The following is a 23,635-nucleotide window of genomic DNA, read 5'->3' on the forward strand; positions in this document are numbered from 1 at the left end:
ATGTAAGTCAGAAGGAAAGCGGGAAGCGTGCTCCACTTCACCTAAGGAGTGGAGGGAACAAAAACCCTGTTATGTGTCCACTTCAGATCCCAGCCTTCCAACGAAAATCTCTTAAGGTGCCAGTAGGACTGCACAGCCAGATATAGGACCGAAGCCTCTTGTCATTGACATAAAAGAAGTCATGTTGGATCAGACCTATGGCCCATCCAGTCCAACACTCTGTGTCACACAGTGGCCCCAAAAAACCAGGCGCCATCAGGAGGTCCATCATTGGGGCCAGGACACTAGAAGCCCTCCCCCCCCCCCCCGTTGTCCCCCCTTCAAGCACCAAGAATACAAAACATCACTGCCCAGACAGAGTTCCAACGATAAGCTGTGGCTAATAGCCACTGATGGACCTCTACTCCATATGCTTATCCAATCCCCTCTTTAAGCTGTCTATGCTTGTAGCTGCCACCACCTCCTGTGGCAGTGAATTCCATGTGTTAATCACCCTTTGGGTGAAGAAGTACTTCCTTTTATCAGTTCTAACCCCATTACCTGTCCACCAGTTCTCCTATTGTGAGAAAGGAAGAAAAGTACTTCTCTATCATGAATAATCTTGTAAACCTCTTATCATGTCACCATTCCAACCCCATAGGGTTAACACCTGCCAAGCATCTCGACGGGGGTGGGGGGGGGGGAACTACCCCGTCCTCCTTTTGACCAGCCACCCTCTTCACCGCCCGACGCCTTATCTCCTCCGCCTGTCTTGCCCGGGTTCACCTCGGGCAGTAGGAAGGGCACTGAGGAGGACGAGAAGGCTACCAGGACGCTGTTCGCGGCGTCCCCCGCGAAGGGGCAAAACAAACACACAGTGCTGCCATGCCATCCACCCACCTTCGGCACAACCAGACTAACCGGGCTGTCTTCAAGGACGGAGCCGGGGGGGGGGGGGGCGGTGTTGAAAAAATTGTCTCCCACTCTCGCCCCAAAGCCAACCTGCACCTCCGAAGCCCCCGCCTGAGACACGCAGGAGAACAGAATAGCCCCGCTCACTCCTCCAGCCCTGCCCCCCCCTCTCCCCGGGGCCACCTGCAAGCAGGACCCCTAAGGCCCGCGGCATCCCGAGGCGGCGAGGCTGGCACCTTCCAGAGGACGCCCGAAGCGGGCAGCGCCCCTGCTCAACCACCCGACCCCTTCCATCCCATCCCTCCGGTCTCGCCCTCCTCCGTACCGGTGTTGTAGACATGCAGCTCGTCAGCGATGCCTTCGTTGCCGCCGCCGAAGATGATAACCAGCTCGCGGATGGCCACGGCGCGATGTCCGTGCCGCGAGCGGGGAACCGGCCCCGTGAAGGAAGAAACGCGCCGCCAACTGAGGGCAGCGGCGCCCGCCGCCATCTTTCCCCCCCGCTACCACAATGCACCGCGGCGGGAGGGAGCCCAGGCGGCCGCTGGAGCCAGCTTCGCCCGGGAAAGCGCCCCAGGATGGAAGCCGCCGCTGAGGGGCTTGAAAGATATATAATAAGCAATGAATAGTGCTGCCGCCGCCGCCTCGTTCGCAGTCTAGGACAAGGGTGCCCAAACTGTGGCCCGGGAGCCACATATGGCTCTTTCAGACATATTGTGTGGCTCTCGAAGCCCTCACCAGCCACGTTGGCCGGCGGCTTGGAGAATGCATTTAAAGTTAAAGTTGCTTTCTTTCCACCTCTCTATCTCCCTCCTTCATCTATTTCCTTCCTTCCTTCTCTCAAACATCTGACGTTCATGTCTTGTGGCTCTCAAATATCTGATATTTATTCTGTGTGGCTCTTACTTGAAGCAAGTTTGGCCACCCCTGGTCTAGGAGAACCTTGCAGATGTCACGAGCTCGCACCTTGCAGGGTTGTGTCGTCTTTAATTTTGTTCCCCCCTCACTGCTAGTCCCTTTGAGTCGAGTGCTTCTGAACCTGTGCAGTTTCCCAAGGGGGCCTTGGAATGCCCCAAAGGAGGGCAGGACCGGATCTACATGTTTCTTGAGGGGGGGGGGGGCAAAATTAAAAAAATTGCACCCCCTTATGGGCCATCCTATCTTATGCTCCCATAGAATGCAATGGGCTCCATACCCAATTTGGCGCCCCCCCCTGTTGGTGCCCACGGAAAGCACAGCACCTTTAAGGCCTTTAAATCTTAAAGGTACTACTTGACTCGTGCTTCATTCCTACACGATTTAGCATTGAGTTCTGTAAGGCTAGTATATATATAATGTGAAGAAGAACTTTCTTTGGGGGCTTCTGAATTCTAGTGTTATGGGAGGGGAGAACTGTTCACTCCCTTGCTTATCCCCCCCCCCCAAAGAAAGCCTGAACTCTGGCTTTTCCCCCTTGAAGAAGGTGCTCTAATCCCTTCATTATTTTGGTTGCCTTTTTCTTCCCCCTTTGGATGAATATCCTTTTTGAAAAGGAGTGACAGAAAGGCTGCTGGGAGGCATTTGGTTGCATCCAGATGCTCATGGGAACAGTTATTTACTGTCATTCCTTTAGCATAGAAGGTCATTGTAATGCTGTTGTTATGTTGTCGCTATTTTCATCAGCCACAACACTAAAATTTCATTCTCAGGCAGTCACTGCCAGTTCAAATTCTTTCTGTATATACCCATCCCAAAACTAGATTTCTTGAATCTGTGTGTCTTAATTTTGGACTTCTTTATATTTGCTGTTTAAAGAGATCCTCTTAAAGCTCTTCACAAACCATCCTGAATAATTTGGTGCTATCTGCCAACTGCAAGGAAAGGAGTCTTTAGAGTACCGAGTCTGGGATGGGGTGGATAACACTTCATTTTCTTATCCAGGTAGTGTTGGAGGAAAGCAAGGAGCTTCATAACCATGTTTTCTTTCTCTGTTCTTCCTTTGTCCCTGTTTCTGTTGCCCATCTGAGATACACACAGGCAAGGTAGGCCAGAAGCACAGTAGAAGTAATGCACAGCGCACCAGCAGAGTAGCCAACACAGACTCTGGAGCAGAGCTATTCCAAAGGTATATCTTCACTTCAGAATGGTGAGCATGAAATGCATGTTCATCAGGGTATTATTTGTTGCAGAATGTTTGCCTTGGCAACACCATGAATTTCTTCTGAGCATCCTGGCTGTCTCTTGTTTGTGATCTAGTGTAGTGTAGTTTACTTGGTTCTGTCAGTATGTGTGAAACATACCGCTGCTCATCTCAGTTAAATTTTGATTTGAGAGTTAATCTGTTTGGAAGGGATAATTTCATCCTGTGTATGTGTTAGATAGTAATACAGGAAAATGCAAGAAGATTGAGATAGATGCACCAAGGCTGGCCCTTCCTCCACTTGATGTTACATCCCTGTTGAAAAAAGCTTAATGCAGGGATCCCCATGGGTGCCATGGCGCCTGTGGACACTTTTCCTGGTGCCTGACAAATGCTTTAGAAAGTGGGTAGGGTTAAGTGGAGCTTTTGCCCGGCAGGGCTTCTAATTGGGTGCACAGACTAAAAGGCATCCTGTTAACCAGAGCTTCTGCCTGAAATGTTGAATTCTGCCTGAAAATGTTGAATAATTCTACTATTACAGGGGTGGCCGGTAGCTCTCCAGATGTTTTTTGCCTACAACTCCCATCAGCCCGAGCCATTGGCCATACTGGCTGGGGCTGATGGGAGTTGTAGGCAAAAAAAACCATCTAGAGAACTACTGTTGGCCACCCCTGTACTATTAGTATTATATATAACCTCATTCCCTAACATTTTGTGCTTGGCTCCATCTTCTGTCGCAGCCATTTTGTGATTGTGCCCACTCCTCCCTCCATGTAAAATTCCAAAGGTACCCACAGGCTGGAAAAGGTTGGGGACCACTTAATGTATCTAGTGTATTCATTGTTTCTTATGTACATTTATAAACATTTCTACTGTCGTTTGAGATATGTTTTCCAAAAGGGCATTTACATTTTTGTTAGTTTCCCAAACAAAGAATCCCTGGGGTTTTTATTTCATTAACAATAAGTAAATATCATGCAGTATTCATTGCCCTGTCCATTGTTCATGTTTTAAAAATACTTGTAAACTGATAGGCCCTGCCATGTTCAAGGCAGCTAAAAACAAATATTTAAGCAAAACTGTAATCTGAGCTCAGAACTGTTTTTGAGGTTTCTTCTGGAAGAGCTTTTTCCCCCCTCTGGAATTTTCTCTCGGATGAGGATCAGCTGGAGGGGGAGGAAAGTTAGCCAAATCTGGAGCTGTGTCGTTCAGCACATCTGGAAGCAGTTTTGTGTGGCTCTCTCACTCCACCAAGCAATGTCTGGATTCTGTGCAGCTCCATAGTAGCAGAAAGGAAGGAAAACCTACTCTAAGTAAACTGCAAGAGAATTTCAAAGACATTTCCCTATCAAAACATGTCTATAGGGACTACAGAGGACTTCCAAGTCTCTTCTGTGCAGGATTTCAACAGGGATCTCACAAGAGATCCAGTTTGGGCATGATTTTCTTTTTTGTCCTGGACCATCCAGCAACCAAGAGCAACTGCCTTCCAGTTATTGTTCTGGAGAAAGACATCTTGATTGCTGTACTGCATTTAACAGGTAAGACATTCTACAGGAACCCAGTCCGTTTCCTTTTTCACTCCTGTTGCTGCGCCCTTTCATTTTGTTATAGGACCCTTCACCGTGGCTGGATAGAGTAAGTATTCAGTGACAAACTTCCAAGAGTTTTAGTAAATGCCTTTACAGAGTTATGAGCAGATACGATCTCATTTTTGAAAAATGAGACTCCAACCTTGATCTTACAGAATTTTCATGTATTGAACCAAAAACAAGACCTTTGTGCTGGTTTGGATTCTAGAGTTTATGATCTGGTGCAAATTACATGGGTGTGACTGTTATGAAGGAAAGCATATGGTACATTTTACATGGTAAATGTGAGACCAAGTGTGGTTTGGGGCCCTGGTGAATGGGGATAGAACGGTTTTATTTACTTGTAAAAAGATTGCTTTGAATTTCTGTGCTTTAAAATGGGAAGTACATATGGACCACGCTGGAAAAAGAGGCTTCTAAAATAGAGCCCTTTCAACAATGTAAAGATTCTTTGTGTGTGGAAAGTCTGAGAATAATATCCTTAAAGCAGGGGTGTCGAACTCATTTGTTATGAGGGCCAGATCTGACATAAATTAGATGTTGTTGGGCCAGGCCATGTGATGCCAAGTAGCAGAGATACAAACTTTATGCAGACAAACACAATTAAGGAGTTAAAAAAAACCACTCAAAATAAAACATGCTTAAAAGATTAGCACTCTTGCAATATTTTGTTTGTTTAACAGTCTCCGATAACTGACACCTCTTGCTCTGAATTGCATCAAAATCTGAAGACAATGTGCTGCAGCATTTTTTTTCTTTTTAAATTAAACTAGTAGTTTGTTAATAAACAGAATTCTGCATTCTACATTCAAATATAAAACAACCAAGCAACAATCTTATTACAGGTAATTGTCACTAACATAATATTTCATATAAAACAGTATAATATTTTAAAAAGTTCATGACTGCAATTATGCTTTCAGCTTTATATTAGGTAAGATAGTAAATCAATATTTCTCAACTGACCCTGGGAAATATTGTGATACATTTGTGCAATAAGTAAATAAGTAAATATTTATTGGCTCCCAATAGTTACTTATCTTATTGAGCACAATATGCTTCCACTCAATTCATATTACTCTGATCTGATCTATTTTTAAATTATCTGAAAGTAGATTATAGTTGTGCTGTAGCAATCTTGAGTAGCTGCTCAGGTGTTGTTCAGGTGTATGTCTGTAAGTTGCAAACCTACTTTTCATTACTGATATTCATTACAGAAATCTCATGGTCAATGCTTTGAGCCTAAGATCCAGTAGAAAACATGAAATGGCTGGACAGTACAAGCTTTTGTGCTTCATGTGCTGGTCAGCCAATGGAGAAAATAGAGGCATTGCTCTGTAGCTCCTGTGCAATGGAGCAAGCTTGGCAAAGCAATCTGTGATGGAGAAGGAAGCAAGAGAAAGAGAAGGAAGCAAATGGCAGTGAGTTGCTCGCAGGTCTGATGGGAGCCCTCTGGGGGCCTGATCTGGCCCTGGGGCCACATGTTTGACACCCCTGCTTTAAATGATACTTTTCCAGACTGATTCAGTAAATTATGCTACAATCCTGTGGACACTTACCTGGAAGTAAGTCCCATTGAATGGTAGGACTACTACTGTGGTTTACTGGTTAATATCCCAGCTAGGAGCTGTGAGAAGTTTGCTAGGTGACCTTGGACCAGTTACAATCTCTCAGCCTAACCAGAGGGTTGTTGTAAAGACAAGGAGGGGAAGAGAAAGATGTAAGTAGGATTGCCAGGTCATCCCAGCTAGCAGGGGATAGGTGGAGTGGTGTTGTAAAATCCAGGTTGGGAAACTCCTAGATATTTGGGGATGGAGCCTGGAGAGGACAAGGACCTCAGTGTAGTACAGTGACAAAGAATCCACCCTCCAAAACATCCATCTTCTCCAGGGAAACTGATCCTTGTAGACTGAAGATGAACTGTAATTCCGGGGGATCCCAAGGGCTCATCTGGAGCTGGCATCCCTAGATGTAAGTCACTTGAAGTCCCCATTGGGGAGAGAGGCAATATATAAATGAAATAAGTAAATAAATAAATCATGAGTAAACATACATAGGATCACACCATATATGTATTAATGGGGCCATTGCAATACTGATGAATCTATTTGTTAAGAACAGAGGAGCAACTGTGGTGGATCAGACCACTTAGTCCTGCACCCTGTTTCACACAGTAGCCAACCAGTTAGTTAGTTTATTTGATTTATATCTTGCCCTCCACACTGAAGCAGGCTCAGGACGGCTCACAAACACAACAGAATAATAATAAAAACAGTTAAATTAAACATTAAAATAAACAATTTAAAACAGTTTAAACAACCAGATGCCCCAAGCAGAACTATGGCAGCAACACAAAGGCCAAAACCTTTCACTGTTGTTTCCATTCAGCACTAGTATGCAGTGAGTTACTAATAGAACCTCCACATTACTGTGTGGAGGCTCATGGCTAGTAACTATTAACGTATCTGTGACTTTTTTCTGACTGCCTTCTAATGCCAACTATATGCAACATATATGAGATGAGAAACCACTAGAACAGGTTCCCTTTTTTAAATATTTAGGTGTGCTGTTCCATCAGTCAGCCTCTTGGACCTCTCATACTGACTATGCTAGGCGTAATCTCAAAAAAGCTGCTGTGGGGCAATTGCGATTTTATAGGAGAAGAGGTGGATGCTTGATACGTCCAGCTGTAGAAATCTACAAAATGCAGTTATTACCCCAGCTTCTGTATGGAGCACCAGTATGGGCTTCTGGAAATCTTCATACTTTAGAAATTTCCCAAAATAAATTTACACACAGGCTTCTTGCTGTCCCACCTTCAACACCTTCTGTAATGACTAGAATAGAATTATCTTTATCTCAGATAACAACCTTAGTTCATAAAATATTTAACATCTCACTATCTTCTATGTGAATAAATTAAAAATATGATTGTAAAACTTTTCAATTCAGAATAACAAACTCTTGTGAGATCCCAGTTGAAATCCTGCAGAGAAGAGACTTGGAAGTCCTCTGTAGTCCCTATAGACATGCTTTGATAGGGAAATGTCTTTTGAAATTCTCTTGCAGCTTACTTAGAGTAGGTTTTCCTTTCTTTCTGCTACTATGGAGCTGCACAGAATCCAGTGGTTAATCTAACTCAGAAGGCCTGGATGGGCAGCAGTACTCTTTTCTGCTTTAGGAGGAGAATATTCATATGAACATATGAAGCTGCCTTATACTGAATCAGACCCTTGGTCCATGAAAGTCAGTATTGTCTTCTCAGACTGGCAGCGGCTCTCCAGGGTCTCAAGCTGAGGTTTTCCACACCTATTTGCCTGGACCCTTTTTTGGAGATGCCAGGGATTGAACCCGGGACCTTCTGCTTCCCAAGCAGATGCTCTACCACTGAGCCACCATCCCTCCCCTGCAGTCTGGGAATGGCAGCTGAATAAGCCCTCTCATAGATCTCTGCCCACCTAACTTCAGCTAAGGCGGCTTCTCCTCCTCCTCATTATTATTGAATTGCCTCATCCCAGCCAATGTCGGGCTCTAGGCAATGTACAACAAGAAATACACATAAAACCAATAAAACCAGTTAATTAAAAAGAGTTGCAACCCAGTGGACATTCTTTATAATGTGCTATAGTTCTGCTTTCTAGGCATTGGGAGCAGAGGGGGCTGCCAGCCTGGCAATCATCACTGTCCTCAAGCAGAAGCCTGGTGGAACACCTCTGCTTTACAGGCCCTGTGGAATTGTAAAAGATCCCGGAGGACCCTGGTGTCTTCCAGCAGAGAGTTCCACTAGGTCAGGGCCAGGTCTGAGAAAGTCCTGGCCCTCGTTGAGGACAGCTGGACCTCTTTAGGGCTGGCGATCACCAGTAGGTTTCAACTAGTGTAGCATAGTGCTCTTTCAGGGACATAGTACTCTTCCAGGGAGGAGGCGGTCCCGTAGATACATCAGTCCCAGACTGCTCAAGGCCTTAAAGGTCATAACCAAAACCTTGAATCTAACTCAGTACTCAACCAGAAGCCAGCATAGGTAGCTGCTGCAGCACAGGTAGAAAGTGTGCTGTCCATGATGTTCCTGTCAGGAGAGAGCACCATGCATGGATTTGACCGCTCAGGCAGGTTGATACGGATTGAAGTGGCCTCTGTGGCAGATGGGGGATAACCTTGGCTGTGCATAACTGTCAAGGGGAAGTAGGTCTGGTGGTGCTCAAAACTCCAGAGCAAGTTGTATCTGGGTGTACATATATTGTTCCTGGCTCACTCAAATGAGATTAAAATAAGAACTTCTGATATAGCTCAAGTCAAGATTGAATTGAATCTGTTTCAGGTTACAAGTACATCAAGACAAAGCACTGTCACATTTCACCATCCTGATCAATAGCTATTGGTGGACCTATCCTGCATGATTTTGTTTAATCTCTTTTTAAAGTCATCTAAGATAGTAGGTATCACTACTATATTTAATGACAGTACCACATATTCCCCCTCTTTCTTATGCCTCATGAAGGTAGATCACTTTGGACGCTGAGAGCTGTAGCACTGTGAGGAGGAACAGGAGCAAGTGTTACATTAGAATACTTAAAAAATTTCCCTGAGGATGCTTACTGTTGGAAATGCATTATACATTTCTAATCTCTATTAGATAGATTGGGGATGTTTCCCCTCCAAGTAAAAAGCAACATCTGATGTCAACATCTAGGTCTCTGAAACACTAAGTCCAGATAAGGTATGCCTACTTTTGATCATGTTTTAACTTTCCTCTCCCTGTCTTTCATTCTTTCAGTAACAGGTTGCAGCCCTCCAAAAGGGACACATGGCTTTACTCCGAAAAAGTAAGAAATCTTCAAGGCTAAAATGCTAATTTAAATAATTAGTTTCTCTGTTTGCAAGTGATACCCACAGAAGGGAACAGGCAGGTAAGGCTGTGGAGTACCCGCAGTCCCAGCCATAGATGAGTTTTAGATTTTGACAAGACAGGCCACCATAGGAAATAACTCAAAAACAGAATAACTGGTAACCATTGCTCCAGCATTGATTTGAAGCCTACTCAGGGCCCCACCTCCTTGGAGATCAGCCCTCAGTTAAAGGGACAACACTGTTTCTGAGATGCATTCTCTAGTAATGTTGTTCTGTGTCCTGTTTAAAATTATAGTCCTTTATCAAAGGAAATCTGTGTGTGTGGTTGGCTCTGTGGCTACACCCCCGAATGACCCAAGTCAAGAGTGTTTCATCTTCTCAAGGGCCTTGGTGTCTTTGGATTCTTCTGATACAGAAATGCCTCTCTGCTTCCTTGACCATGACACTGGTTAACCATTTTTTCTGTATGAACAAGGGCGTGGTATTGTATTCTGTCACCATATTGTATGCAGTGGGGTAGATTCTGTCTAGGACTAGAGGAGCAGCATGACCAGAAGTGAGCATTGCCTTTCTGCTCCTGTGGAGTAGCTGCCTTCTAAAGTGCTTTGGGCTCTACAAGGGAGGAAGGTGGCTAGCAAATTTATAATATAGTGGATTTGATGCATTGAAGAGGTGGAGTAGTAATGAACATCAGCTCTTTATTAGATACAGCATTAGGTGGGCTACACTTCAAGACTGAGGAACTGGGCCAATGGGGCCAACTGTATACAACTCAGGGTTCCCGCGCCAGCATGTTATTGGGTCATTCAAACCAGCAGGGGGCTTGTGATTGGTGCAGGGCAGCAGGGATTTGGATCCTGCTGCCCATTGTTCCCAAGTCCCCAAGCTCCGTTCTTCTGGCTCCAATGAGCCAGGCAGGAACACCATATATAGTCTTCACTTTGGTCAGCATATACAACAAAATTATTTAAAAGAACAAATAAAGGGTTGGTGGACCATCAGAAAGGTGTGTGAGTCTGCATTGGGAGGAGGAAAATCCCAGGTGTTTTTTTTTCTGCAGGCAAGATGTGTCTTCAGCTAGCTGAATCCTTAATTAGGATCTACCTCAATGCTAATTATTAACAGGCTGTCCTTTCTCTTTCAGTTAATCAGATTCTACTGTTCCTACTTGTTTTTACCATCTGTGTCATTCTTTATAACAAAGTTCACAAGATGCCATCTACCTTGCTAAAGAATGAACCAGGTACATGCCTATTGTTAGAATCTGTTTTTACTTTGACATTACCAAGATTGACCATTCCCATTCATAATACAAGATAAATTGGAATGTAGAGTCCAGAGCAAGCTGGCTTGCTTGGTTTCTCTAGCTTCTGCCCAATGCTGTTGGCTGCATACCCTTCTCTGCTACTAGCCAGCCAACAGTATGCCTGTTCTAGCTGCCCTATTCCCTCATGACAGCTACAGTGCCTCTGCATGCAAACAAGCACATGAGCGTGGGCCCAGTTCCGTAAGGAAATATGGCAGCCAAAACCAACATGGCAGCAGCCAGTAGGTATATGGAAAGAAAGCTCATATTGAAATAAATGCTGTTAGTCTTTAAAGTGCCTTTGGGCTTTTTGTTTTGTGTTGACCAAGCAACAGACCTAGATGGTAGACTAGGAGAGAAGCCTGACATTAATTCGCAATGCCATTGACTTTCACCAAGACTTTCCTCCCAGCCTCTTTTACAGACTTCTGTAAAGGGCCCTTCTAGTGTAGAACTACAGCATTGTGTGTAGCAAAATAAAACAGCAGTCCAGGAGTGCTTAGAGATAAACAACATTTATTCCAGCATAAGTTTTCTTGAGTCAGAGCTCATTTCACCAGACAGATAAACTGTACATCCATCTGACAGATGAAGGCTACAAACAATAGAAACAGTAGAGTGTGGGAGGACCGTTCCTTAACTGTTGATATATCAGCCAAGTAGGATTAACATAAAGTCAGATCTAGAAAAGTGCAAAATTGAAACATGAAAAGCAGATCCAATTAGAAAATTGTATCATCTATATATCTAATAGTGACATGTGACTCCATCTGCAGATATCTAAACCTGCACATCTGGGCCACGCTGACACTAAACAGATTTTCCTACAAGCTTGGGGGAGCTCCTGAGTTTGCAGAAAAACCTGAATTCTGAAAAAAATACACTGGAGATTTAAACAAACCTCCCCAATAGACTATTTCTGCCCGCGCACTGAAATACTCTTATTTTGTTTCTGCAGTGGTAAGCATTAAGAGCCACACTGGGATGCTTCTCAGGCCCTGGCCATGTCATCATAGGATGCCAGGAATCACTCCAGGCCTGGGCACAGCAGCAACAGATGCTGGGAGCTGCTGCAGATTCAGAGAGGCTCCCAGATGCTGCTGTTTCTTGGCTGAGCTCAGTGGTGGGTGGTGGGGTCTGGAGCCAGGCCAAACCCAGCAATGGAGAGGGGGAGATGGAATCCTCCCACACATACACACAGTTGTATGTTTTAATAATGAAGTCAGTCAAATCTTTTTTTAAATTTTTTTAAAATATTTTAATTAAAAGTAAGTCAGTCAGATCTGAGGATACTTAGATCCAGCGACTGGAGCACTGAATGGACAAGACAGATATTTCTATCAGCCTGAATACTGCCCCAGATAATTTGGCCAAGGGCTTAGAGGTTGCAGTTGGTTGGTTGGTTGAAGCAAAGCCAGCTGAAATTAAATCCACAGAAGATGGAGGTCCTGTGACTGAGCTGAGGAGATCCCAGGCTGAGATGCCAATTTCCAGCTCTTGATGGTGTGTCATTAACTTCAAGGCCACTTGTGAAGAGCTTGGGTGTGCTTCTAGATGCCTCCCTTTCCTTGGAGGCTCATAGAATCATAGAGTTGGAAGGGACTCAGATCACAAATGTTGCCAGACTGGCATTATTCCATCTATACAAGATAAGGCAACTGGTTCCCTTCCTGTCTCACCCAGACTTAGCCATAGTGATCCATGCAATGGTCATCTCCAGGATAGACTACTGTAACTCACTCTGTGCAAGGCTACCTTTGAGACTGATCCAGAAACTCCCAGCTGGTCCAGAATGCCGTGGTGCATGTTCTTCAAGGTACACTATTGAGAGCCCACATACAACCAGTGCTCCACCAGCTGCACTGGCTCCAAGTTGAATACTGGATCAGGTTCAAGTCTTGGTTCTAACCTTCAGAGCTCTACATGGTCTGGGACCATCTCTACTAGAACACTGCTTTATGGACAATAACCTCCTGGCGGTCCCAATTTTTTCCACCTAGATCACTTCTGTTGGGGAGTTAATTCCTCTGATGTTTTCTAACTTACTGATTCCATGCCCTCTTTGATGTACAACGCAACCAACCCAACCCTTTCTCTCGTGCTGTTTATAGTATATAGTATATAGTGACTGACATTGCAATGGAAGCAGTGCCATGGTCAGATCACTTTGCCCTTAAGGCTCGTATGGGGGTGTCACCCAAAACCTGTTTAGGCGGAGAGCGTATTTTTGCTCACCCGCGGAGCCTGATGGACCCGGAACGGTTCCTAACGGCCCTTCGGGACACCTGGCCCGCTGGCGACTCCCTGGATGATCTGGTAGAGTCCTGGAATGATGGGCTCTCCAGGGCCATCGAGGAGGTCGCACCCAAGCGCCCTCTGCGTCCCTGCTCGAAGCCGTCGCCCTGGTTCAACCAGGAGCTGCGGCAACAAAAGCGGGGACTCAGACGACTGGAGAGGCAATGGCGGCGTACTCGAGACGAAGTGACCCGAACATCTTATAGAGAGAGTTTGAAGGCCTATGAGATGGCAATCAAAGCTGCAAAGAAAGTGTTCTTTGCGGCTAAGATTGCGTCCGCAACTTCGCGCCCGGCACAATTGTTCGACATAATTAGAGGACTTACAACGCTGCCGCAAGGCAGACTAAATTCTACTGAATTGGAAATAGGCTGTGAGGCTTTTGCGAAATTTTTTGTGGATAAAATCGCGTCACTCCGTCCCGACCCCCCTGCCAATTTTGAGACAGTTAGCGAAATCGAGGCCCCGAGTCTGTCTTCGGACTATATGCTGGACGGCTTTAGCCCCCTCAGCCTGGAGGAAGTTGACAGGATTCTCTTATCTGCTCGCCCAACTACTTGTAAACTGGACCCATGCCCTTCCTGGCTTATTAAATCTTGCCAGGGTGACCTTAGATATCCTATACGGGATATCATAAATAGACCCCTGATGGAAGGGCATTTTCCAACGCCGCTCAAAGAGGCCGTGGTCCGCCCCCTCTTAAAGAAACCATCTTTAGATCCGGCCCAATTGGCACACTATCGGCCGGTCTCAAATTTGCCTTTTCTGGGCAAACTTATTGAGAGGGCAGTGGCGATGCAGCTACAGACCTTCCTGGAGGATGCTTCCATCCTTGACCCATTTCAGTCCGGCTTTCGCCCGGGACATGGGACGGAGACGGTGCTGGTCGCCCTAGTGGATGACCTTCAACGGCATCTGGATCGGGGCGGCTCGGCGGTGCTGATGTTGTTAGACCTGTCGGCTGCGTTCGACACGGTCGATCATCGGCTACTGAAGGGTCGTTTCGCTGACGCGGGGATTCAGGGGTTGGCCTTACAGTGGCTTTCCTCTTTCCTTGACGGTCGGGGACAAAGGGTCGCAGTTGGGGGGGAGCTGTCCCGGAGGTGCACACTTGATTGTGGTGTACCACAAGGGGCGGTTCTCTCCCCGATGTTATTTAACATCTACATGCGGCCTCTTGCCCAGATTGCCCAAAGGTACGGGCTAGGGTGTCATCAGTATGCTGATGACACCCAGCTCTATCTACTGATGGACGGCCAGCCGACCTACGCCCCGGAAAATCTAGATCGGGCATTGCATGCCGTGGCTGAGTGGCTCAGACTGAGCGGGCTGAAGCTTAACCCTGCGAAGACAGAGGTCCTTTGCTTGGGTCGCCACGGCCCGGGAGGGGGAATCCCCCTACCAGCCTTTGACGGTGCGCCGCTGATAGCGGCGGACAAGGTCAGGAGCTTGGGGGTGTTATTGGAGCCATCCTTAAAGATGGAGGCTCAGATAGCAGCCGCTGCCAAGTCCGCGTTTTTTCACCTTAGGCAGGCAAGGCAGTTGGCCCCCTTCCTGGAGCGCAACGGCCTAGCAACAGTGATCCATGCTACGGTCACCTCGAGGTTGGACTACTGTAATGCCCTCTACATGGGGCTGCCCCTGTCCCGAACTCGGAAATTGCAGCTGGTGCAGAATGCCGCGGCCCGGCTGTTATTGGGCCTCCCAAAGTGGGAGCACATTCAGCCGGGTCTTCGGACTCTGCACTGGCTTCCAGTGATATACCGAGTCCGGTACAAGGTGCTGGTTATCACCTTTATTTTATTATTTTTTTTAAAAAGAAATTTTTCGTTTATTTGACATGAAAAAGTAAAAATAAACATCACAAAAAAAACCAAGTAAACAAAGCAAACAAATCAAACACAAAAATTGCAAAATACAACAACACAGAAAATACATTAAACAGAAAACCCCATACACCCAAGGAGTGGAAGGGATCAGGTGAATTACAATTACTCCACATCGAAACCTTTACTTTTAACCCAACTGTACATAGGGCCCCATTCCTCCTGACACTTTTCTACATTACCATCTTTCAATCTCGTGGACAATAAATCTGATTCGGCAGCATCCAGCAGTTTGGTAACAAATTCCTCTCTATTAGGTACTTTTTCAGATTTCCAATGTTTTGCATATAATACTCTAGCTACTGTAACTATATACAACAATAATTTCAGTTTTATTTTAGGAATGTTTTGTCGGCATATATTAAGTAGATATGGTTCAGGTGTGTGGTTGATGTTAATTTTCAGAATCTTTTGGGACCACGTATTGACTTGTGCCCAAAACTTTTTAGCGTGATCACACTGCCACCAGATATGAATAAGGGATCCCTTTGTTTCTCGGCACTTCTAGCATTTGTTCGAGTATTTGGGGTAAATTCTAGCCAATCTGTCTGGAGTGAGGTACCATCTGTACACCATTTTATAAAGATTCTCTTTAAGTTCTGCAGGTTTTATTAGTTTTAAATTCTGTTTCCATAATTTTTCCCATTCGATCAAATCAATGTTAAATCCGAAATCTTTTAACCAACGAATCCAACATTCTTTAACTGTCTCTCCTTGCATCTTTAATTGAAGTAGCCAATCATAGGCCTTAGAGATAATTTTCTGTTTGGTTGAAAGTAGCAAATCTAAGTCGTTGGGTTTATTCAGAAATCCCTTTTCCTTGTCCTTTTGAAATCTAGATTTTAGTTGGCATTGTACCCACCAGTCTAATTTGGTGAGTTCTTCCTCAATCAAGGCATTATTGTCATCCAATAAAGTTCCGTAGTTATGCTGGTCTTTCCAGGCATACAAATTAGGGTGCGTCAGCTTCTATTGGGGATAGCCACATTGGGGTATTATGGTAATGAACCTTGATTTCTTGCCAAATTCTAAAAAGAGATCTTCTTATTTCATGTCTTAAAAATAAACTTGAGTTAGTAGGGTTGCGGTACCACATGTAGTTGTGCCAGCCTTCCCCCAGACCCGCACCTTCCAACACTAGGAGTCTTTTATTTTCCAGGGAGCACCAGTCTCTCAGCCAAGCTATACAGCAAGCTTTGTAGTATAGACTCCATTCTGGGAGGGCAAGCCCCCCTCTTAATTTACTATCATACAACACCTTGGATTTTATTCTAGGTTTCTTGCCCTGCCAGATGAAGATCTTGACCATTTCATTAAGCTGTTGAAAGAATAATTTGGGAAGAATAATTGGAATCGTTTGAAAGAGAAATAAAATTATTGGAAGAACATTCATTTTAATTGTGGCAATTCTACCTAAAAGTGAGATTTGGAGGCCTTCCCATCTGGTTAGATCGTTTCGAATTTCCTTAAGTATTTTATCATAATTATCTCTGTACAAAGTTTTTAAGTCATTTGTCAAATAAATACCTAAATATTTCAATTTCTTTTCCTGCATAAAACCCGAGAGAGTTTCTAGTTGTTCAATCTGAGATTTATTCATATTCTTCGTTAAGATCTTAATTTTGGATACGTTCAATTTAAATCCTGAAATTTCACCATATTCTTTTAATCTTTGTTTCAAGAAGGTTATGGACGAAATCGGTTGTTCCAGGATAAATATTAAATCATCCGCGAAGGCTAATGTTTTAAATTCTTCGTTCTTCATTCTAACTCCTTGAATTTTGGAGTCGTCTCTAATCTTTTGGATCAGAGGTTCTAGTGTTAGAATAAAAAGTAAAGGTGACAGGGGACAACCCTGTCTAGTACCTTGTTCTATATTAATAGGTTTAGTCATAGTTCCATTGAAGTTGATTCTTGCAGTTTGATTCGAATAAATTGCTGCTACCAAATTACGAAAATTGTCCCCACATCCAACAGCCGCAAGTGTCTTGCAAATCATATTCCAGTTAACCTTATCGAATGCTTTCTCTGCATCAACCATGATTCCCGCAAACTGTTTGTCAGGGTGTTCCTTGTAATATTCAATGATATTCAACAATAATCTCACATTCTGACTCATAAGACGTCCCGGAACAAAACCTGTTTGATCCCCGTGGATTATGCTGGAAATTACCTTCTTGAGCCTATTCGCAAGAATTGTGGCAAAAATCTTGTAATCACTATTTAAGAGTGAGATAGGTCTATAATTTGGCTTAAAAATAATATTGGCAAATATTTACGCTCCCAACGAAAACCAGGAGAGTTTTTACAAAGCATTACATCTCAAACTTAGAGAATTTGACTCCGAAAATTGTTGTATAATTGGAGATTTCAATGCAATATTTGATGCCAAAATGGACAAAAAATTTGAAGACCCCCCAAAAAGAAAAACGCGAAATCTATTACCCAAGTCTTTCTTGAAAATAGCTGAAGAACTAAATTTAGTGGATGTCTGGAGAACTAAGAACCCCCTTACTAAGGACTATACATATTATTCACATGTCCATAAATCCTGGTCTAGAATAGATATGTCTTGGGCATCCTTGAATTTGACATTATCTATAAATCAAACGGACATTTTACCTCAGACATACGCAGACCATAGCCCAATCCAATTGGTCTTGCAGGGAAAATCAAGAAACCCCCGCTGGTCTCTTAATTTACAAATTTTAAAAGAGAGCAAATTTTTGGAAATGGCCAGGAAAGAAGTTAAAGAGTTCTTTTCTAACAACCGGGAGGAAGACACCAAGATGCCTATTATATGGGACGCTTTTAAGGCCTTTTTCAGAGGAATAGCGATTAGATATTCCGCACAGAGGAAGAGAGAACAAATGAAGTCATATAACGAATTGGTATCCAAACTGAAGATCTGGGAAAATCAGCAAAAGACCAAAAATTCAAAAGAGACGAAGGCCAAGATTATATCCACCCAACATCAAATTAATCTTCTTTTGACAGAGGAGATTGAGCGGAAACTGAAGTGGGCAAAACAAAATTATTTCGAGAATGCAAATAAAGTGAGTAGATGGCTGGCTTATAAATTAAAGAAGGAAAAGCAGAAAAGGATCATTAAATCCTTGAAGAATAAAGAAAACGAAGAGGTTTTTCAGAGTTCCCAAATGAGTGATATTATCCACAATTTTTACCAAAATCTTTATAAGATATAAGTCAAAAACAAGAGGACTATATAACAAATGTTAACCTGAACAAGATTACACATGAACAACAACAAGGGTTGGACAACCCTATTACAATTCATGAAATAGTAGAGGCGACCAAAAGTCAAAAACGAAACAAGACCCCAGGACCTGACGGTCTACCAATTGAATTTTTTAGAACATTCGAAGATATTTTACTGCTACCATTTAAAAAGGTGATTGAGAACATACAAACTACGGGGGAGCCCCCAGACTCTTGGAAAGAAGCTTTAATTACCCTAATCCATAAAGAAGGAACTGATTCTTCGGAGATCAAAAATTATAGACCTATGGTTATCACCTTTAAAGCCCTATATGGCTTGGGACCTGTCTACCTGAAGGACCGTCTCTCCCCGCATGTTCCCCAGAGAGTACTGAGGTCGGGATCACAAAACTTCCTTACTGTCCCTGGGCCGAAAGAAGCCCGCTTGAAAGCCACAAGAGAAAGGGCCTTCTCTGTTATGGCCCCTACATGGTGGAATCAGCTACCGGAAGAGGTGAGGGCCCTGCGGGACCTTGTTCAGTTCCGCAGGGCCTGTAAAACAACCCTCTTCCGGTTAGCCTACACCTAGCTTGAGAATTTTAATGCAACCTGCCAGATCTCTGTATATATTGGAATATTTATTAATTTTTATGGTTTTATCTGTTTTATCTGTTTTAAAGTTATTCCCTTACATGTTTAAATATTGTTTAATTTATGTTGGATCTAATGCTGGAAGCCGCCCTGAGCCACTTGTGGGAAGGGCGGGATATAAATTCTAAATAAAAAAATAAAAATAAAAATAGAGCTTATATCCAGGAATGACTATATCCCAGAAATTTTCCACATTCCACTATGTTTCTGAGATGCTTACTATATCCAAATTGTCACTGAACATCAAATAGTCCAGCTCCCCCATCTTGGCTCAGAGACTTCTAGCACTGGTATATAGATGTCTATAATGTGTTTCCCTCTCTAGTAACCTTGCCTCTTTCATCCCCTTGGCTGTCAGTCACCATCCTACCCTCACTCCCAAGTTCTATTACACTCCTGTGAATATTATCCTGAGTGTTTATGCAACAGCCAGTTTGGTGTAGTGGTTAAGTGCACAGACTCTTATCTGGGAGAATTGTGTTTGATTCCCCACTCCTCCACTTGCAGCTGCTGGAATGGACTTGGGTCAGCCATAGCTCTCATAGAAGTTGTCCTTGAAAGGGCAGCTGCTGTAATAGCTCTCTTAGTCCCATCTACCTCACAGGATGTCTGTTGTGGGGGGAGGAAGGTAAAGGAGATTGCGACCACTCTGAGATTTGCTAGCAGCCTGGTTCCTTTTTGGTTCAAGTGAAAACCCTCTCTTTTGTACACGTTTGGCTTGTCCCAGAAGGTTCCCCAGGGCCTAATAAATCTAAACCATCCAAGCACCACTTTCTCATCCATGAACTGACATCCCTGCTCTGTACCTGCCTAGCTGGCCCTGTGTATGGAATTGGCAGCACTTCTGAGAATGATATCTTTGAGGTTCTGTTCTTTAACTTTCTGCCTAGTAACCTATGCTTTTGCTCCAGAACCACACAACTACATTTCCTAATGGCATTGGTGCCAACAAGACTACTGGCTGCTCCCCAGTGCTATCTGTTATGCTATCTAGACAGTGCATGATGTACACAGCCTTTGCACCAGGCAGGCAAGTAACCATGTGGTCAAAATGCCTGTCACAGACCCCCCTCTCTCTATTCCTAATAACTGAATCACCCACTACCAGAAGCCTTTCACCCAGCCCTCCATGGATATCCTTAGTATGAGAGGATATCAGTCCATTGCTCAAGCAAGGGGTCCCTTCTAAGGGATCACATCCCTCCTCCTCAGACTGATGCCTTCCACTCAAGACTCTCGCTCTTCACTACAGCAGAAGAGCTGTCAGCACAGGTGTAGGACTGTTCTGTTAAGTCTCTGAGGGTCTCTTCCCCAAACTTCTGTCTATGCCTTGGTTTCTTCAGGTTGGCAACCATAGGCTCAAGGCAATGAGCTCATTGCAGCAGGCACACACCTATGATTACCAAATCATTGGATAACTCCTCTGCTGGCTTTCTTCATAACTGGTTAGTGGTTTAAAAGTATCTAGAGCAGGGGTGGCCAACGGTAGCGCTCCAGATGTTTTTTGCCTACAACTCCCATCAGCCCCAGCCATTGGCCATGCTAGCTGGGGCTGATGGGAGTTGTAGGCAAAAAAATATCTGGAGAGCTACCGTTGGCCACCCTTGATCTAGAGTAATGCAGGGTCCCCAGGCGTGATCTCCAGGCTAACAGCCGTAGACCAAGAGCCCTTTGACTCTCGCCCTTTGGCTTATGCCTCTCCTTAGGAGAAGCTTTAGTACAGAGGCCCACAGCCTCTGCCTCCCAACAGCAACATCAGAGGATGGGACCTGCAAAGAGGCAAACAGATCTTGTTCAATGAGTAGTAGACCAGACAAAAGACCCAAACAGGCCCGGACAAAAACACCGGTCTCCAGCAGGGTATAAGTACCCACTCACCTCAAATTCTGTTCTCTCACAAAACAACCTCAGTTAATGTTCCCCAGTAGTTTAGCAGTTTAGAAAAGGCAACCAATAAAAGGTATCGTCCATTACATCTGTTAATTAGTTATCTATATCTGTATAAAATTCTGATTTGTCCTGCTTGTCCTATTGCACTCTGTGCTTTCACAGATCAGACTTTATGTTAGTTCTACTTTGCCAAGCTGTCAACTGTTGGGGCTGAACAAAGCAGGAGTCAAGTTGCACCTTTAAAACCAACCAAGTTTTATTCAGAACGTAAGCTTTCGTGTGCTCTTAAGCACACTTCATCAGACGAGCAGAGCCATACATAGCTGGTAGGCAGTGGCCCAGAATGCAAAATGGTACAGATTTAAGAACCAATGACAGTGAAGTAAAATTATCTGGTAGGCAGTCGTCACGCACTTTCTAACATCTCCCTCCCACACTGCCTTACCATTGTTTGCAACTTTTAATGTAAATTCATAGGACTTATAGATCTGATGCCTCTGATCAAGTGAGTACTGACTCAGGGAAGCTTATCCTCTGAAGTGCCACTGGATTCCTCCTGTGTTATTTTGCTGCTACTGATATGGCTGCCCATCTAGAATTGTAGTAACATGTGACCCCATTTTTTTTTTTTTTAAATAGTTGACTTGGAGAGCCCGGAAGAAATGGAAGAAGACATTCCTGTGGTGATATGTGCTGCAGCAGGAAGAATGGGAGCAGCATTTGCAGCAATCAGCAGCATTTACAGCAACTCTGATTCAAACATCTTGTTCTATATCGTTGGCCTCAAGAACAGCATCCTACATATCAGGTGGAATGATTTAAAGGAGCTATTTCAGTCCATGCTTGTCTGACTATTTAGAGGAAGGCTTAGAGAAGACAAAGGGTTGCCAGTCTCCAGGTGGGACCTGGAGATCTCCAGACTACAGAGATCAGTTCTATTTTGGAGGATGGACTCCATGCTGAGCTCTCTTCTCTCTCCCAATCCAACTTCCCCCGGCTCCCCCCCCCCCCCCCGGCAAATCTTCAAGTATTTCCCACCTAGAGCTGGCAACCCTGAACTAACACAACTTTCCTGAATGTATGGCTGCTAGCTACTGTTCTTAGTAGGGGGGCGAGGCTGCAAAAATTAACAGTTAAGGGAGGTTTTAACCTTTTCGCTGCCTGTTTGTTATTTTTGCAATGTCCCATCCCTTACCAGATGCTTTCCCCTTGCATCTGAGCTTCTTCTGGTTCAGAGGAAAAGCATGTAAAAAACCCCCAAAACCACAGAGGCATTTGCAGGGAAAACATCTATCTTTAAAATATTTATCATATTATTCTTTATTACACATGAACATACATGAAGCTAACTTATACTGAATCAGACCCCTGGTCCATCAAGGTTAGTACTGTCTACTCAAACTGTCAGCTCTTCTCCAGGGTCTCAGACTGAGGTCTTTCCATATCACATACTGCCTGGTAATTTTCATTGGGGATTGAACTTGGGACCTTCTGCATACCAAGCAGAGGCTCTTCCACTGAGCTAAAGCTCCTGTCAGAGGAGGATCAAGCGATACCAGCTATTTCATCATCCCTGTTTACCTGGGCTGTTTGCATGATGCTTTTGTTTTATATTGTGTTCTTTTGCTGAGTTGCCTTGAAGATCTTGTTTTTGAAAGGCAAGTATATATGAGAGTGTGTATACATACACACACACACACAGAGATAGAACAACACACTAATTGTTTGACATGTTCTTTGTCATGCTTCTGTTTCTTTTGCATATCAGAAAATGGATTGAAAATTCCAAACTGAAAGATATAAAGTTTAAAATTGTGGAATTTAACCCCATGGTACTAAAAGGGAAACTCCGACCAGATGCAGCCCGCCCTGAGTTACTTCAACCTGTGAGTACCTAGCCAATATGAAAAAAAAAAGTGAAAACCAGTTTTCTTTGAAAAAGATGCATGTCCTTTTGCATAGCAGGCATCTCACAACCCTTGTGTTTATCCTGGAAGAAACATGATAACCCACCCTTATCTCTACAATAAACCTATCAAAAGCTAGAGGAGATGAGTGGACACTTATTTTGTTCAAGGAGCTGAAGAAAAGAGGCCATAAAGATAGGCTACAGCTTTTTCTGTCCCCTCCCCCTCCTAAACCTAACAACTGCCTAGAGATTTCAGTGATCATGAGTATGTGCAAAATACTTTCCTACTACTATTGAATGTCCTCGGATATAGGAATAGGGGGAACCTGGCTTCCAGGAAAGTTTGAATCCAAGCACCTTGTTTCCATAATTGAAACTCTAATATGAAAGGCATGCAAGGTATCTGTTTCGTTAGAAATATTTATCCCAGTCACTGCTTGATATTGAATCAGACATTCCTACAAATCATCATTTAATGTTTCTGGATGACTTCTGCTTTATAGACTTTGTTGAAATCCTTCCCTTTTTATTCAACAGCTGAACTTTGTTCGATTTTACCTTCCTCTACTTATCCACGAACATGAGAAAGTGATATATCTTGATGATGATGTAATTGTCCAAGGTAAGGGGCTTCTCTTCCCTCCATCATCTGAAACAGTGAAGACCCTAAAATGTATAGACTACATAGTTTTAAAAAAATTAGCTAAGATGTATTTGAAATTAATCAATATTAATTAATATAGATCACTTGTTACTTATTCTCAACAAAAGAAAAATTTCTGACAATGTTAGTTGTTTGGTACATTCTAGGTGTTCATTGCATATGATCAGGGTAGAATTGTTATAAAAGTTACAAATGTATGTATAAGGTGTCCAGTTCTGTGCCAGCAGCTGTACAATTGATAAAACACAAGTCTTTGTTAATGTCTTATGAATAAAAGTAGGAATAATAATAATACTTTTTATTTATATCCCGCCCTCCCCGCCAGGGCAGGCTCAGGGCGGCTCACAACATAAAAATACAATATA

General features: G+C 43.8%; 2 protein-coding genes across 2 annotated transcripts in view; one reads left to right on the plus strand and one right to left on the minus strand.

The window, feature by feature from the left end:
- The window catches only part of HCFC2 (host cell factor C2), a 39,628-nt gene extending 38,209 nt beyond the window's left edge, over positions 1-1,419 (minus strand). The window contains exon 1 of the mRNA XM_060245589.1: positions 1,217-1,419. Coding sequence (XP_060101572.1) covers positions 1,217-1,382 — 166 coding nt within the window. The 5' untranslated portion in view covers positions 1,383-1,419. The remainder of the gene's footprint in view (positions 1-1,216) is intronic.
- A 2,465-nt stretch (positions 1,420-3,884) lies between these two features.
- Positions 3,885-23,635, plus strand: part of GLT8D2 (glycosyltransferase 8 domain containing 2) — a 29,969-nt gene continuing 10,218 nt past the window's right edge. The window contains exons 1-6 of the mRNA XM_060245595.1: positions 3,885-4,551; positions 9,383-9,425; positions 10,595-10,693; positions 21,337-21,505; positions 22,466-22,583; positions 23,144-23,228. Coding sequence (XP_060101578.1) covers positions 9,407-9,425; positions 10,595-10,693; positions 21,337-21,505; positions 22,466-22,583; positions 23,144-23,228 — 490 coding nt within the window. The 5' untranslated portion in view covers positions 3,885-4,551; positions 9,383-9,406. The remainder of the gene's footprint in view (positions 4,552-9,382; positions 9,426-10,594; positions 10,694-21,336; positions 21,506-22,465; positions 22,584-23,143; positions 23,229-23,635) is intronic.

The sequence above is a fragment of the Heteronotia binoei genome, chromosome 8 (assembly GCF_032191835.1).
Source record: "Heteronotia binoei isolate CCM8104 ecotype False Entrance Well chromosome 8, APGP_CSIRO_Hbin_v1, whole genome shotgun sequence".
NCBI lineage: Eukaryota > Metazoa > Chordata > Lepidosauria > Squamata > Gekkonidae > Heteronotia > Heteronotia binoei.